Source organism: Danio aesculapii, chromosome 21 (assembly GCF_903798145.1).
Source record: "Danio aesculapii chromosome 21, fDanAes4.1, whole genome shotgun sequence".
NCBI classification, from domain to species: Eukaryota; Metazoa; Chordata; class Actinopteri; order Cypriniformes; family Danionidae; genus Danio; species Danio aesculapii.
In genome coordinates, this window is record NC_079455.1 from 45,991,831 (window position 1) to 46,007,556 (window position 15,726).

At 39.4% G+C, this 15,726-nt stretch overlaps 1 protein-coding gene across 1 annotated transcript in view; it reads right to left on the bottom strand.

Annotated features, from left to right (window-relative positions):
* The window catches only part of LOC130214373 (inactive tyrosine-protein kinase PRAG1), a 61,546-nt gene that overhangs the window by 7,615 nt on the left and 38,205 nt on the right, over positions 1-15,726 (bottom strand). The window contains exon 5 of the mRNA XM_056446032.1: positions 737-1,413. Coding sequence (XP_056302007.1) covers positions 737-1,413 — 677 coding nt within the window. The remainder of the gene's footprint in view (positions 1-736; positions 1,414-15,726) is intronic.

Here is a 15,726-nt window from a genome sequence, read left to right on the forward strand (position 1 = left end):
TTAGTTTCAATGGTGCTGCTCTAGGCTAGTTTTTAACACCAGATGGCGCTCTAGCCAAGTTTTTAAACATCAGATGGCACTCTAACATAGTTTTTAACACCAGACAAAACTCTAGCCTTGTTTTCTAACACCAGACGGTGCTCGAGTCTAGTTTTAACACCAGATGACTCTCTAGTCCAGTTTTTGACACCAGACAATGCTCTAGGCTAGTTTTTAACACCAGACAGCACTCTAGACTAGTTTTTAACACCAGACGTCACTCCAGCTAAGAGACCAGACAGTGCTCTAGTCTAGTTATAAAACCAGATGACTCTCTAGTCCAGTTTTTAACACCGGACAGCACTTTAGCCTAGTTTTTAACACCAGATGGCACTTCAGCCTAGTTTTATCATCAGATGGTGCTCTAGCCTAGTTTTTAAGACCAGATACACTTTAGCCTAGTTTTTAACAACAGACAGCGCTCTAGCCTAGTTTTTAACACCAGATGGTGCTTCAGCCTAGTTTTATCATCAGATGGTGCTCTAGCCTAGTTTTTAAGACCAGATATGCTCTAGCCTAGTTTTAACAACAGACAGCGCTCTAGCCTAGTTTTTAACACCAGATGGTGCTCTAGCCTAGGTTAACACCAGACGGTGCTCAAGCCTAGATTTAACACCAGATGGTGCTCTAGCCTAGTTTAACAACAGACAGCTCTAGGCTAGTTTTAGCATCAATTCAGAGTGTCTGTAAGTCTTACCTTGACTGCATATGTGTTGCGTGTGTCAGAGGCACAGGAGGCCGAGTAATACACTGCATCTCCAGACAGGCAGCTGGGTTTGTTGCAGGTCAGTTTGAAGAGTGACCAGTTGCTCTCGTTGAACCTCAGTGTGTTCCTGTGTCCACCGCTGAAGTGCTCTTCACATTTGAGTGCTAGCCGCCGCAGCGACTCCGCATACAGGCCGCCCAGTTTGGAGTAGATGCCCTCCCTGCTGTCCATATTGCTAAGTAGAGCATGTAGCTGCAGTGTGGAGCCGGCGGCTGTGGGGGGCAGTAGCGCATTGAGTCGTGGAGTCGAGCTGGACGTGGCGTTATCCAGAGATTCACTAGAGGAGCAGAGCGGGCTGGACGGCGGCGCAGAGGGACGGCTAATATTGGTTTCAGAGCCGCTGAAGGGCAGGTGGAGCCGGCTGCGGGACAGAGGCTTCACTCCTACATCACTGGGTGCAGAGATGGTGCGGTTCACTAGCTTCTTCTGCGGCAGCGGCGGTGGCTGCAACTGATGCGCAAGACTGTTGCTAGGGAACACACAAGACTGTGCAAGACTGTTGCTAGGAAACACACAAGACTGCGCAAGACTGGAAGGCTGCGGCGATGCCGGGGCGGAGCCAAACGGGCTGCTGGGAAACAGAGAGGGGCTGGAACGGAGGGTGGAGTCTAGGTCACATGATCAAAAAAAGAAAAGGAAAAAATTATTAGACATTAGAGCTTTCAACATAATTTACTGTCTGTCTGTCTGTCTGTCTGTCTGTCTGTCTATCGTTTGTTTCTGTGCATTTCGTGTGTGTTTTAGTGTGTGTTTAGCGTCGTTATTGTGTGTTTAGTGTGTTTTAGTGTGTGTTTAGCATGGTTAGGGTGTGTTTAGTATGTTTTAGCGTGGTTAGCATGTGTTTAGTATGTTTTAGTGTGTGTTTACTGTGGTTAGCGTGTGTTTAGTATGTTATAGTGTGTGTTTAGTGTAGTTAGTGTGTGTTTAGTATGTTTTAGTGTGTGTTTACTGTGGTTAGCGTGTGTTTAGTATGTTTTAGTGTGTGTTTACTGTGGTTAGCGTGTGTTTAGTATGTTTTAGTGTGTGTTTACTGTGGTTAGCGTGTGTTTAGTATGTTATAGTGTGTGTTTAGTGTAGTTAGTGTGTGTTTAGTATGTTTTAGTGTGTGTTTAGTGTGGTTAGTGTGTGTTTAGTATGTTTTAGTGTGTGTTTAGTGTGGTTAGCATGTGTTTAGTATGTTTTAGTGTGTGTTTAGTGTGGTTAATGTGTGTTTACTATGTTTTAGTGTGTTTAGTGTGGTTAGCGTGTGTTTAGTATGTTTTAGTGTGTGTTTAGTGTGGTTAGCGTGTGTTTAGCATGTTTTAGCGTGTGTTTAGCGTGGTTAGCATGTGTTTAGTATGTTTTAGTGTGTGTTTAGTGTGGTTAGCGTGTGTTTAGTATGTTTTAGTGTGTGTTTAGTGTGGTTAGCGTGTGTTTAGCATGTTTTAGCGTGTGTTTAGCGTGGTTAGCATGTGTTTAGTATGTTTTAGTGTGTGTTTAGTGTGGTTAGCGTGTGTTTAGTATGTTTTAGCGTGTGTTTAGTGTGGTTAGCGTGTGTTTAGTATGTTTTAGCGTGTGTTTAGTGTGGTTAGCGTGTGTTTAGTATGTTTTAGTGTGCGTTTAGCGTGGTTGGTGTGTGTTTAGTGTGGTTGTTGTGTTTCTGTGCATTTAGTGTATGTTTTAGTGTGTGTTTAGTGTGGTTAGCGTGTGTTTAGTATGTTTTAGTGTGTGTTTAGCGTGGTTAGTGTGTGTTTAGTGTGCGTTTAGTGTGGTTGGTGTGTTTGTGCATTTAGTGTATGCTTTACGGTGTGTTTACCATGGTTAGTGTGTGTTTAGTATGTTTTAGTGTGTGTTTAGTGTAGTTAGCGTGTGTTTAGTATGTTTTAGTGTGTGTTTAGCATGGTAAGTGTGTGTTTAGTATGTTTTAGTGTGTGTCTATTGTGTTAGCGTGTGTTTAGTGAGTTTTCTGTGTGTGAAATACTCTCCAGTTCTACTCTTCCAGTTTAAAAAAAAAAAAAGTAATTCCTGAGTGTTCTGTGTGAATGGCTCCTAATGCGCGCACACACACAGCTCATACACAGATGATAAAACAGCGTTGTGTGTGTGTAGTTACAGTTTAACTAGGAAACGCCTCAAGCTCTTAAACTGATTAGAAAAGCTGTGTGACTCATGAGAGCAGATACCTGAGAGAGCGAGAGCGAGAGAGTGTGTGTGTGTGTGTGTGTGTGTGTGTGTGTGTGTGTGTGTGTGTGTGTCTGTGTGTGTCTGTGTGTGAGCCTGACTAAATCCCGCAATGTGATTGATGGCTCACACATGAATAATTCTGAGAGATTTATGAGTCTGTGTTCTCTCAACCAGTTTCTTCTGAGAATGTCATTTTAAAAGTACAATTTATTTAAATTGGGTTTAAAAATATGATAAATATACTATTAATTATTTGTGTGATTAAGTTGTTTTACTGATGAAGTTGTAAATGTGTGCGTTTTGCATGTTTAGTGTGTATTTAGAGTGTGTGTTTTGTGTGTTTAGTGTGGTTGGGATGTGGTTAGTGTGTGTTTAGTGTTTGGTTGTGTTAAGTGAATGTTTTAGTGTGTTTTTATTGCAGATAGTGTGTGTTTTGTGTGTGTTTATTGTGGTCAGCACGTTTAGTGTGTTACTGTGTGTTTCTCTGTGTTTAGTGAATGTTTAAGTGTGCGTTTAGTGTATGTTGTACTGTTTATTGCGGTTGGCATGTGCTTGGTCTCTTGTGTTCGATGTGTGTTTATTATGGTTAGCATGTGTTTAGTGTGTGTTTATTGTGGTTTGTATGTTTTTCTGTGTGTTTAGTGTATTTATTATGGGTAGCATGTGTTTAGAGTGTGTTTAGTGTGTGTTTCTATGTGTTTAGTGTATGTTTTAGTGTGTTTATGGTGGTTAGCATGTGTTTAGTGTGTTTTGCATGTGGTTAGAGTGTATTTAGATTGTTAAGTGTGTATTTAGCAAGTGTTTAGAGCGTTTAGTGTGTGTTTAGCAAGTGTTTACAGTATGTTTAGTGTGTGTTTAGCATGTTTTTAGAGCATTTAACATGTGTTTATTATGGTTAGCATGTGTTTAGTGTGTTTTGCATGTGGTTAGAGTGTATTTAGAGTGTTCAGTGTGTGTTTAGAGTGTTTAGTGTGTGTTGGTGTGTATTAGTGGTGTGTTTAGAGTGTTCAGAGTGTGTTTAGAGTGTTTAGTGTGTGTAGAGTTTTCAGTGTGTGTTTAGAGTGTTCAGTGTTTGTTTAGAGTGTTCAGTGTGTTTAGAGTGTTCAGAGTGTGTTTAGAGTGTTTAGTGTGTGTTAGCGTGTATTAGTGGTGTGTTTAGAGTGTTTAGTGTGTTTAGGGTGTTTAGTGTGTGTTAGTGTGTATTAGTGGTGTGTTTAGAGTGTTTAGTGTGTGTTAGTGTGTATTAGTGGTGTGTTTAGAGTGTTCAGTGTGTGTTAGCGTGTATTAGTGGTGTGTTTAGAGTGTTTAGTGTGTGTTTAGAGTGCAGTGTGTTTAGAGTGTTCAGTGTGTGTTTAGAGTGTTCAGTGTGTGTTTAGAGTGTTCAGTGTGTGTTTAGAGTGTTCAGTGTGTGTTTAGAGTGTTCAGTGTGTGTTTAGAGTGTTCAGAGTGTGTTTAGAGTGTTTAGTGTGTGTTAGCGTGTATTAGTGGTGTGTTTAGAGTGTTCAGTGTGTTTAGAGTGTTCAGTGTGTGTTAGCGTGTATTAGTGGTGTGTTTAGAGTGTTTAGTGTGTTTAGGGTGTTTAGTGTGTGTTAGTGTGTATTAGTGGTGTGTTTAGAGTGTTCAGAGTGTGTTTAGAGTGTTTAGTGTGTGTAGAGTTTTCAGTGTGTGTTTAGAGTGTTTAGTGTGTGTTAGCGTGTATTAGTGGTGTGTTTAGAGTGTTTAGTGTGTGTTAGTGTGTATTAGTGGTGTGTTTAGAGTGTTCAGTGTGTTTAGAGTGTTCAGTGTGTGTTTAGAGTGCAGTGTGTTTAGAGTGTTCAGTGTGTGTAGAGTTTTCAGTGTGTGTTTAGAGTGTTTAGTGTGTGTTTAGAGTGTTTAGTGTGTGTTTAGAGTGTTTAGTGTGTGTTAGCGTGTATTAGTGGTGTGTTTAGAGTGTTCAGTGTGTTTAGAGTGTTCAGAGTGTGTTTAGAGTGTATTAATGGTCTGTATAGTGTTCAGTGTGTGTTTAGAGTGTTCAGTGTGTGTTTAGAGTGTTTAGTGTGTGTTAGCGTGTATTAGTGGTGTGTTTAGAGTGTTCAGTGTGTTTAGAGTGTTCAGAGTGTGTTGATGTGTATTAGTGGTGTGTTTAGAGTGTTCAGTGTGTTTAGTGTTCAGAGTGTGTTGATGTGTATTAGTGGTGTGTTTAGAGTGTTCAGTGTGTGTTAGCGTGTATTAATGGTCTGTATAGTGTTCAGTGTGTGTTTAGAGTGTTCAGAGTGTGTTGATGTGTATTAGTGGTGTGTTTAGAGTGTTCAGTGTGTGTTTAGAGTGTTCAGTTTGTTTAGTGTGTAGAGTGTTTAGTGTGTGTTTAGAGTGTTTAGTGTGTGTTAGCGTGTATTAATGGTCTGTATAGTGTTCAGTGTGTGTTTAGAGTGTTCAGTGTGTTTAGAGTGTTCAGTGTGTTTAGAGTGTTCAGAGTGTGTTGATGTGTATTAGTGGTGTGTTTAGAGTGTTCAGTGTGTTTAGTGTGTAGAGTGTTTAGTGTGTGTTTAGAGTGTTCAGTGTGTGTTTAGAGTGTTCAGTGTGTGTTTAGAGTGTTTAGTGTGTGTTAGCGTGTATTAGTGGTGTGTTTAGAGTGTTCAGTGTGTTTAGAGTGTTTAGTGTGTGTTAGCGTGTATTAGTGGTGTGTTTAGAGTGTTCAGTGTGTTTAGAGTGTTCAGTGTGTGTTTAGAGTGTTCAGTGTGTGTTTAGAGTGTTTAGTGTGTGTTAGCGTGTATTAGTGGTGTGTTTAGAGTGTTCAGTGTGTTTAGAGTGTTTAGTGTGTGTTAGCGTGTATTAGTGGTGTGTTTAGAGTGTTCAGTGTGTGTTTAGAGTGTTCAGTGTGTGTTTAGAGTGTTTAGTGTGTGTTAGCGTGTATTAGTGGTGTGTTTAGAGTGTTCAGTGTGTGTTAGCGTGTATTAGTGGTGTGTTTAGAGTGTTTAGTGTGTTTAGTGTGTGTTAGTGTGTATTAGTGGTGTGTTTAGAGTGTTTAGTGTGTGTTAGTGTGTATTAGTGGTGTGTTTAGAGTGTTTAGTGTGTGTTAGTGTGTATTAGTGGTGTGTTTAGAGTGTTCAGTGTGTGTTTAGAGTGTTCAGTGTGTGTTTAGAGTGTTCAGTGTGTGTTTAGAGTGTTCAGTGTGTGTTTAGAGTGTTTAGTGTGTGTTTAGAGTGCAGTGTGTTTAGAGTGTTCAGAGTGTGTTTAGAGTGTTCAGTGTGTGTTTAGAGTGTTCAGTGTGTGTTTAGAGTGCAGTGTGTTTTGAGTGTTCAGTGTGTGTTTAGAGTGTTTAGTGTGTGTTAGTGTGTATTAGTGGTGTGTTTAGAGTGTTCAGTGTGTGTTTAGAGTGTTTAGTGTGTGTTTAGAGTGCAGTGTGTTTAGAGTGTTCAGTGTGTGTTTAGAGTGTTCAGTGTGTGTTTAGAGTGTTTAGTGTGTGTTTAGAGTGCAGTGTGTTTAGAGTGTTCAGTGTGTGTTTAGAGTGTTCAGTGTGTGTTTAGAGTGTTTAGTGTGTGTTTAGAGTGCAGTGTGTTTAGAGTGTTCAGAGTGTGTTTATAGTGTTCAGTGTGTGTTTAGAGTGTTCAGTGTGTGTTTAGAGTGTTCAGTGTGTGTTTAGAGTGCAGTGTGTTTAGAGTGTTCAGTGTGTGTTTAGAGTGTTCAGTGTGTGTTTAGAGTGTTTAGTGTGTGTTTAGAGTGTTCAGTGTGTTTAGAGTGTTCAGTGTGTTTAGAGTGTTCAGTGTGTGTTTAGAGTGTTCAGTGTGTGTTTAGAGTGTTCAGTGTGTGTTTAGAGTGTTCAGTGTGTGTTTAGAGTGCAGTGTGTTTAGAGTGTTCAGTGTGTGTTTAGAGTGTTCAGTGTGTGTTTAGAGTGTTTAGTGTGTGTTTAGAGTGCAGTGTGTTTAGAGTGTTCAGTGTGTGTTTAGAGTGTTCAGTGTGTGTTTAGAGTGTTTAGTGTGTGTTTAGAGTGCAGTGTGTTTTGAGTGTTCAGTGTGTGTTTAGAGTGTTTAGTGTGTGTTAGTGTGTATTAGTGGTGTGTTTAGAGTGTTCAGTGTGTGTTTAGAGTGTTCAGTGTGTGTTTAGAGTGTTCAGTGTGTGTTTAGAGTGTTTAGTGTGTGTTTAGAGTGCAGTGTGTTTAGAGTGTTCAGTGTGTGTTTAGAGTGTTCAGTGTGTGTTTAGAGTGTTTAGTGTGTGTTTAGAGTGCAGTGTGTTTAGAGTGTTCAGTGTGTTTAGAGTGTTCAGTGTGTTTAGAGTGTTCAGTGTGTTTAGAGTGTTCAGTGTGTTTAGAGTGTTCAGTGTGTTTAGAGTGCAGTGTGTTTAGAGTGTTCAGTGTGTTTAGAGTGTTCAGTGTGTTTAGAGTGTTCAGTGTGTTTAGAGTGTTCAGTGTGTGTTTAGAGTGTTCAGTGTGTGTTTAGAGTGTTCAGAGTGTGTTTAGAGTGTTCAGTGTGTTTAGAGTGTTCAGTGTGTGTTTAGAGTGTTCAGTGTGTGTTTAGAGTGTTCAGAGTGTGTTTAGAGTGTTCAGTGTGTTTAGAGTGTTCAGTGTGTGTTTAGAGTGTTCAGTGTGTGTTTAGAGTGTTCAGAGTGTGTTTAGAGTGTTCAGTGTGTTTAGAGTGTTCAGTGTGTTTAGAGTGTTCAGTGTGTTTAGAGTGTTCAGTGTGTTTAGAGTGTTCAGTGTGTTTAGAGTGTTCAGTGTGTGTTTAGAGTGTTCAGTGTGTGTTTAGAGTGCAGTGTGTTTAGAGTGTTTAGTGTGTGTTAGTGTGTATTAGTGGTGTGTTTAGAGTGTTCAGTGTGTGTTTAGAGTGTTTAGTGTGTGTTTAGAGTGCAGTGTGTTTAGAGTGTTCAGTGTGTGTTTAGAGTGTTCAGTGTGTGTTTAGAGTGTTTAGTGTGTGTTTAGAGTGCAGTGTGTTTAGAGTGTTCAGTGTGTGTTTAGAGTGTTCAGTGTGTGTTTAGAGTGTTCAGTGTGTGTTTAGAGTGTTTAGTGTGTGTTTAGAGTGCAGTGTGTTTAGAGTGTTCAGAGTGTGTTTAGAGTGTTCAGTGTGTGTTTAGAGTGTTCAGTGTGTGTTTAGAGTGCAGTGTGTTTAGAGTGTTCAGTGTGTGTTTAGAGTGTTCAGTGTGTGTTTAGAGTGCAGTGTGTGTTTAGAGTGCAGTGTGTTTAGAGTGTTCAGTGTGTTTAGAGTGTTCAGTGTGTTTAGAGTGTTCAGTGTGTTTAGAGTGTTCAGTGTGTGTTTAGAGTGTTCAGTGTGTGTTTAGAGTGTTCAGTGTGTGTTTAGAGTGTTCAGTGTGTGTTTAGAGTGCAGTGTGTTTTGAGTGTTCAGTGTGTGTTTAGAGTGTTTAGTGTGTGTTAGTGTGTATTAGTGGTGTGTTTAGAGTGTTCAGTGTGTGTTTAGAGTGTTTAGTGTGTGTTTAGAGTGCAGTGTGTTTAGAGTGTTCAGTGTGTGTTTAGAGTGTTCAGTGTGTGTTTAGAGTGTTTAGTGTGTGTTTAGAGTGCAGTGTGTGTTTAGAGTGTTCAGTGTGTGTTTAGAGTGTTTAGTGTGTGTTTAGAGTGCAGTGTGTTTAGAGTGTTCAGAGTGTGTTTAGAGTGTTCAGTGTGTGTTTAGAGTGTTCAGTGTGTGTTTAGAGTGTTCAGTGTGTGTTTAGAGTGCAGTGTGTGTTTAGAGTGTTCAGTGTGTGTTTAGAGTGTTTAGTGTGTGTTTAGAGTGCAGTGTGTGTTTAGAGTGTTCAGTGTGTGTTTAGAGTGTTTAGTGTGTGTTTAGAGTGCAGTGTGTTTAGAGTGTTCAGAGTGTGTTTAGAGTGTTCAGTGTGTGTTTAGAGTGTTCAGTGTGTGTTTAGAGTGTTCAGTGTGTGTTTAGAGTGTTTAGTGTGTGTTTAGAGTGCAGTGTGTTTAGAGTGTTCAGAGTGTGTTTAGAGTGTTCAGTGTGTGTTTAGAGTGTTCAGTGTGTGTTTAGAGTGTTCAGTGTGTGTTTAGAGTGCAGTGTGTTTAGAGTGTTCAGTGTGTGTTTAGAGTGTTCAGTGTGTGTTTAGAGTGTTTAGTGTGTGTTTAGAGTGTTCAGTGTGTTTAGAGTGTTCAGTGTGTTTAGAGTGTTCAGTGTGTGTTTAGAGTGTTCAGTGTGTGTTTAGAGTGTTCAGTGTGTGTTTAGAGTGCAGTGTGTTTAGTGTTCAGTGTGTGTTTAGAGTGTTCAGTGTGTGTTTAGAGTGTTTAGTGTGTGTTTAGAGTGCAGTGTGTTTAGAGTGTTCAGTGTGTGTTTAGAGTGTTCAGTGTGTGTTTAGAGTGTTTAGTGTGTGTTTAGAGTGCAGTGTGTTTTGAGTGTTCAGTGTGTGTTTAGAGTGTTTAGTGTGTGTTAGTGTGTATTAGTGGTGTGTTTAGAGTGTTCAGTGTGTGTTTAGAGTGTTCAGTGTGTGTTTAGAGTGTTCAGTGTGTGTTTAGAGTGTTTAGTGTGTGTTTAGAGTGCAGTGTGTTTAGAGTGTTCAGTGTGTGTTTAGAGTGTTCAGTGTGTGTTTAGTGTGTGTTTAGAGTGCAGTGTGTTTAGAGTGTTCAGTGTGTTTAGAGTGTTCAGTGTGTTTAGAGTGTTCAGTGTGTTTAGAGTGTTCAGTGTGTTTAGAGTGTTCAGTGTGTTTAGAGTGTTCAGTGTGTTTAGAGTGTTCAGTGTGTTTAGAGTGTTCAGTGTGTTTAGAGTGTTCAGTGTGTTTAGAGTGTTCAGTGTGTGTTTAGAGTGTTCAGTGTGTGTTTAGAGTGTTCAGTGTGTGTTTAGAGTGTTCAGTGTGTGTTTAGAGTGCAGTGTGTTTAGAGTGTTCAGTGTGTGTTTAGAGTGTTCAGTGTGTGTTTAGAGTGTTTAGTGTGTGTTTAGAGTGTTCAGTGTGTGTTTAGAGTGTTCAGTGTGTGTTTAGAGTGTTCAGTGTGTGTTTAGAGTGTTCAGTGTGTGTTTAGAGTGTTCAGTGTGTGTTTAGAGTGTTTAGTGTGTGTTTAGAGTGTTCAGTGTGTGTTTAGAGTGTTCAGAGTGTGTTTAGAGTGTTCAGTGTGTGTTTAGAGTGTTCAGTGTGTGTTTAGAGTGCAGTGTGTTTAGAGTGTTCAGTGTGTGTTTAGAGTGTTCAGTGTGTGTTTAGAGTGCAGTGTGTGTTTAGAGTGCAGTGTGTTTAGAGTGTTCAGTGTGTTTAGAGTGTTCAGTGTGTTTAGAGTGTTCAGTGTGTGTTTAGAGTGTTCAGTGTGTGTTTAGAGTGCAGTGTGTTTAGAGTGTTCAGTGTGTGTTTAGAGTGTTCAGTGTGTGTTTAGAGTGTTCAGTGTGTGTTTAGAGTGTTCAGTGTGTGTTTAGAGTGTTCAGTGTGTGTTTAGAGTGCAGTGTGTTTTGAGTGTTCAGTGTGTGTTTAGAGTGTTTAGTGTGTGTTAGTGTGTATTAGTGGTGTGTTTAGAGTGTTCAGTGTGTGTTTAGAGTGTTCAGTGTGTGTTTAGAGTGTTCAGTGTGTGTTTAGAGTGCAGTGTGTTTAGAGTGTTCAGTGTGTGTTTAGAGTGTTCAGTGTGTGTTTAGAGTGTTCAGTGTGTGTTTAGAGTGCAGTGTGTTTAGAGTGTTCAGTGTGTTTAGAGTGTTCAGTGTGTTTAGAGTGTTCAGTGTGTTTAGAGTGTTCAGTGTGTTTAGAGTGTTCAGTGTGTTTAGAGTGTTCAGTGTGTTTAGAGTGTTCAGTGTGTTTAGAGTGTTCAGTGTGTTTAGAGTGTTCAGTGTGTTTAGAGTGTTTAGTGTGTTTAGAGTGTTCAGTGTGTTTAGAGTGTTTAGTGTGTTTAGAGTGTTCAGAGTGTGTTTAGAGTGTTTAGTGTGTGTAGAGTTTTCAGTGTGTGTTTAGAGTGTTCAGTGTTTGTTTAGAGTGTTCAGTGTGTTTAGAGTGTTCAGAGTGTGTTTAGAGTGTTTAGTGTGTGTTAGCGTGTATTAGTGGTGTGTTTAGAGTGTTTAGTGTGTTTAGGGTGTTTAGTGTGTGTTAGTGTGTATTAGTGGTGTGTTTAGAGTGTTTAGTGTGTGTTAGTGTGTATTAGTGGTGTGTTTAGAGTGTTCAGTGTGTGTTAGCGTGTATTAGTGGTGTGTTTAGAGTGTTTAGTGTGTGTTTAGAGTGCAGTGTGTTTAGAGTGTTCAGTGTGTGTTTAGAGTGTTCAGTGTGTTTAGAGTGTTCAGTGTGTTTAGAGTGTTCAGTGTGTGTTTAGAGTGTTCAGTGTGTGTTTAGAGTGTTCAGAGTGTGTTTAGAGTGTTCAGTGTGTTTAGAGTGTTCAGTGTGTTTAGAGTGTTCAGTGTGTTTAGAGTGTTCAGTGTGTTTAGAGTGTTCAGTGTGTGTTTAGAGTGTTCAGTGTGTGTTTAGAGTGCAGTGTGTTTTGAGTGTTCAGTGTGTGTTTAGAGTGTTTAGTGTGTGTTAGTGTGTATTAGTGGTGTGTTTAGAGTGTTCAGTGTGTGTTTAGAGTGTTCAGTGTGTGTTTAGAGTGTTTAGTGTGTGTTTAGAGTGCAGTGTGTTTAGAGTGTTCAGTGTGTGTTTAGAGTGTTCAGTGTGTGTTTAGAGTGTTCAGTGTGTGTTTAGAGTGTTTAGTGTGTGTTTAGAGTGCAGTGTGTTTAGAGTGTTCAGAGTGTGTTTAGAGTGTTCAGTGTGTGTTTAGAGTGTTCAGTGTGTGTTTAGAGTGTTCAGTGTGTGTTTAGAGTGCAGTGTGTTTAGAGTGTTCAGTGTGTGTTTAGAGTGTTCAGTGTGTGTTTAGAGTGCAGTGTGTTTAGAGTGTTCAGTGTGTTTAGAGTGTTCAGTGTGTTTAGAGTGTTCAGTGTGTTTAGAGTGTTCAGTGTGTTTAGAGTGTTCAGTGTGTGTTTAGAGTGTTCAGTGTGTGTTTAGAGTGTTCAGTGTGTGTTTAGAGTGTTCAGAGTGTGTTTAGAGTGTTCAGAGTGTGTTTAGAGTGTTCAGTGTGTGTTTAGAGTGTTCAGAGTGTGTTTAGAGTGTTCAGTGTGTGTTTAGAGTGTTTAGTGTGTGTTTAGAGTGTTCAGTGTGTGTTTAGAGTGTTCAGTGTGTGTTTAGAGTGTTCAGTGTGTTTAGAGTGTTCAGAGTGTGTTTAGAGTGTTCAGTGTGTGTTTAGAGTGTTCAGTGTGTGTTTAGAGTGCAGTGTGTTTTGAGTGTTCAGTGTGTGTTTAGAGTGTTTAGTGTGTGTTAGTGTGTATTAGTGGTGTGTTTAGAGTGTTCAGTGTGTGTTTAGAGTGTTCAGTGTGTTTAGAGTGTTCAGTGTGTTTAGAGTGTTCAGTGTGTGTTTAGAGTGTTCAGTGTGTGTTTAGAGTGCAGTGTGTTTTGAGTGTTCAGTGTGTGTTTAGAGTGTTTAGTGTGTGTTAGTGTGTATTAGTGGTGTGTTTAGAGTGTTCAGTGTGTGTTTAGAGTGTTTAGTGTGTGTTTAGAGTGCAGTGTGTTTAGAGTGTTCAGTGTGTGTTTAGAGTGTTCAGTGTGTGTTTAGAGTGTTTAGTGTGTGTTTAGAGTGCAGTGTGTTTAGAGTGTTCAGTGTGTGTTTAGAGTGTTCAGTGTGTGTTTAGAGTGTTCAGTGTGTGTTTAGAGTGTTTAGTGTGTGTTTAGAGTGTGTTTAGAGTGTTCAGTGTGTGTTTAGAGTGTTCAGTGTGTGTTTAGAGTGTTCAGTGTGTGTTTAGAGTGCAGTGTGTTTAGAGTGTTCAGTGTGTGTTTAGAGTGTTCAGTGTGTGTTTAGAGTGTTTAGTGTGTGTTTAGAGTGTTCAGTGTGTGTTTAGAGTGTTCAGTGTGTGTTTAGAGTGTTCAGTGTGTGTTTAGAGTGCAGTGTGTTTAGAGTGTTCAGTGTGTGTTTAGAGTGTTCAGTGTGTGTTTAGAGTGTTTAGTGTGTGTTTAGAGTGCAGTGTGTTTAGAGTGTTCAGTGTGTGTTTAGAGTGTTTAGTGTGTGTTTAGAGTGCAGTGTGTTTTGAGTGTTCAGTGTGTGTTTAGAGTGTTTAGTGTGTGTTAGTGTGTATTAGTGGTGTGTTTAGAGTGTTCAGTGTGTGTTTAGAGTGTTCAGTGTGTGTTTAGAGTGTTCAGTGTGTGTTTAGAGTGTTTAGTGTGTGTTTAGAGTGCAGTGTGTTTAGAGTGTTCAGTGTGTGTTTAGAGTGTTCAGTGTGTGTTTAGAGTGTTTAGTGTGTGTTTAGAGTGCAGTGTGTTTAGAGTGTTCAGTGTGTTTAGAGTGTTCAGTGTGTTTAGAGTGTTCAGTGTGTTTAGAGTGTTCAGTGTGTTTAGAGTGTTCAGTGTGTGTTTAGAGTGCAGTGTGTTTAGAGTGTTCAGTGTGTGTTTAGAGTGTTCAGTGTGTGTTTAGAGTGTTTAGTGTGTGTTTAGAGTGCAGTGTGTTTTGAGTGTTCAGTGTGTGTTTAGAGTGTTTAGTGTGTGTTAGTGTGTATTAGTGGTGTGTTTAGAGTGTTCAGTGTGTGTTTAGAGTGTTCAGTGTGTGTTTAGAGTGTTCAGTGTGTGTTTAGAGTGTTTAGTGTGTGTTTAGAGTGCAGTGTGTTTAGAGTGTTCAGTGTGTGTTTAGAGTGTTCAGTGTGTGTTTAGAGTGTTTAGTGTGTGTTTAGAGTGCAGTGTGTTTAGAGTGTTCAGTGTGTTTAGAGTGTTCAGTGTGTTTAGAGTGTTCAGTGTGTTTAGAGTGTTCAGTGTGTTTAGAGTGTTCAGTGTGTGTTTAGAGTGTTCAGAGTGTGTTTAGAGTGTTCAGTGTGTTTAGAGTGTTCAGTGTGTTTAGAGTGTTCAGTGTGTTTAGAGTGTTCAGTGTGTTTAGAGTGTTCAGTGTGTGTTTAGAGTGTTCAGTGTGTTTAGAGTGTTCAGTGTGTTTAGAGTGTTCAGAGTGTTTAGAGTGTTCAGTGTGTGTTTAGAGTGTTCAGAGTGTGTTTAGAGTGTTCAGTGTGTTTAGAGTGTTCAGTGTGTGTTTAGAGTGTTCAGTGTGTTTAGAGTGTTCAGTGTGTTTAGAGTGTTCAGTGTGTGTTTAGAGTGTTCAGTGTGTTTAGAGTGTTCAGTGTGTGTTTAGAGTGTTCAGAGTGTGTTTAGAGTGTTCAGTGTGTTTAGAGTGTTCAGTGTGTGTTTAGAGTGTTCAGTGTGTTTAGAGTGTTCAGTGTGTTTAGAGTGTTCAGTGTGTGTTTAGAGTGTTCAGTGTGTGTTTAGAGTGTTCAGTGTGTTTAGAGTGTTCAGAGTGTGTTTAGAGTGTTCAGTGTGTTTAGAGTGTTCAGTGTGTGTTTAGAGTGTTCAGTGTGTTTAGAGTGTTCAGTGTGTTTAGAGTGTTCAGAGTGTGTTAGTGTGTATTAGTGGTGTGTTTAGAGTGTTTAGTGTGTGTTAGTGTGTATTAGTGGTGTGTTTAGAGTGTTCAGTGTGTGTTTAGAGTGTTCAGTGTGTTTAGAGTGTTCAGAGTGTGTTTAGAGTGTTCAGTGTGTTTAGAGTGTTCAGTGTGTGTTTAGAGTGTTCAGTGTGTTTAGAGTGTTCAGAGTGTGTTAGTGTGTATTAGTGGTGTGTTTAGAGTGTTTAGAGTGTTTAGTGTGTTTAGGGTGTTTAGTGTGTGTTAGTGTGTATTAGTGGTGTGTTTAGAGTGTTTAGTGTGTGTTAGTGTGTATTAGTGGTGTGTTTAGAGTGTTCAGTGTGTGTTTAGAGTGTTCAGTGTGTTTAGAGTGTTCAGAGTGTGTTTAGAGTGTTCAGTGTGTGTTTAGAGTGTTCAGTGTGTGTTTAGAGTGTTCAGTGTGTGTTTAGAGTGTTTAGTGTGTATTTAGTGTGTGTTTCTGTGTGTTTTAGTGTGAGTGTATTGTGGTTAGCATGTGTTTAGTGTGTTTCTGGGGGTTTATTGTGTGTATAGTGAGTGTTTCCTCTAGAGACACACTAATGAAGGTCTGCAAATAAAGTGTGTTTAGAGTGTTTAGTGTGTTTAGAGTGTGTGTTCAGTGTGTTTAGAGTGTTTAGTGTGTATTTAGAGTGTGTGTTCAGTGTGTGTTTCCTCCAGAGACGCACTAATGAATGCCTGCAGATGAACATCAGGAATCGTCTCCAGAATACACACAGATCCTGATTTTCTCCTTCATTATCTGTGCGCCGCAGTGCATCATGGGAACACACCGAGGACTGATGACTGATAAACACACACTCACGCTTCCCTTTTCATCACAGCGCATTATCAGTAAAGGAAGTTTCGCACACTAATTTTAGACGCTAGTTCTGCACGAAACCATAGTGAACATCCGGTCTGCTGTCTATATAGGGAGCCCCCTTTACAGGCAGCATCCTGACTTAAATAAACACTCATTTAAAACCATGCAGACGGTTATTTTAGCCATGCTCGTGACTGAAAACATTACACTTTTACTTGAACATCATCAGTTTATCGGCATGTTTCAGGAGAGGTAATAAAGTATAACGTACTGAACTCGATTACTTTCTTTTTAATTTGATGCAATACATTATAGGACAGAAGAAAAAGGAGGAAACTGCATTTATTTGGCATATTTTATATTATTTTTAAGTAAAATCTTTATTATTTTGTTGTTTAAATAAATATTTGTTTATAAATTAAGCTAATGTAGAGTTTGTGTAATTTTACTAGCAGTAATACTCTCCCTAAAGTTACGTTCGTTTAAATAAATGAAAGAATTTGATGAAAATAATAGATAAAATATATTATTTACTTATTTATTTATTTATTGCTTTGTTGTTCTTACAATCAATTTTATTGCATATGTCATTAGTTTATTTGAGAAAAAAACAAAAGCAACAATTAAATAAATATTAATAACAATAATTATAAT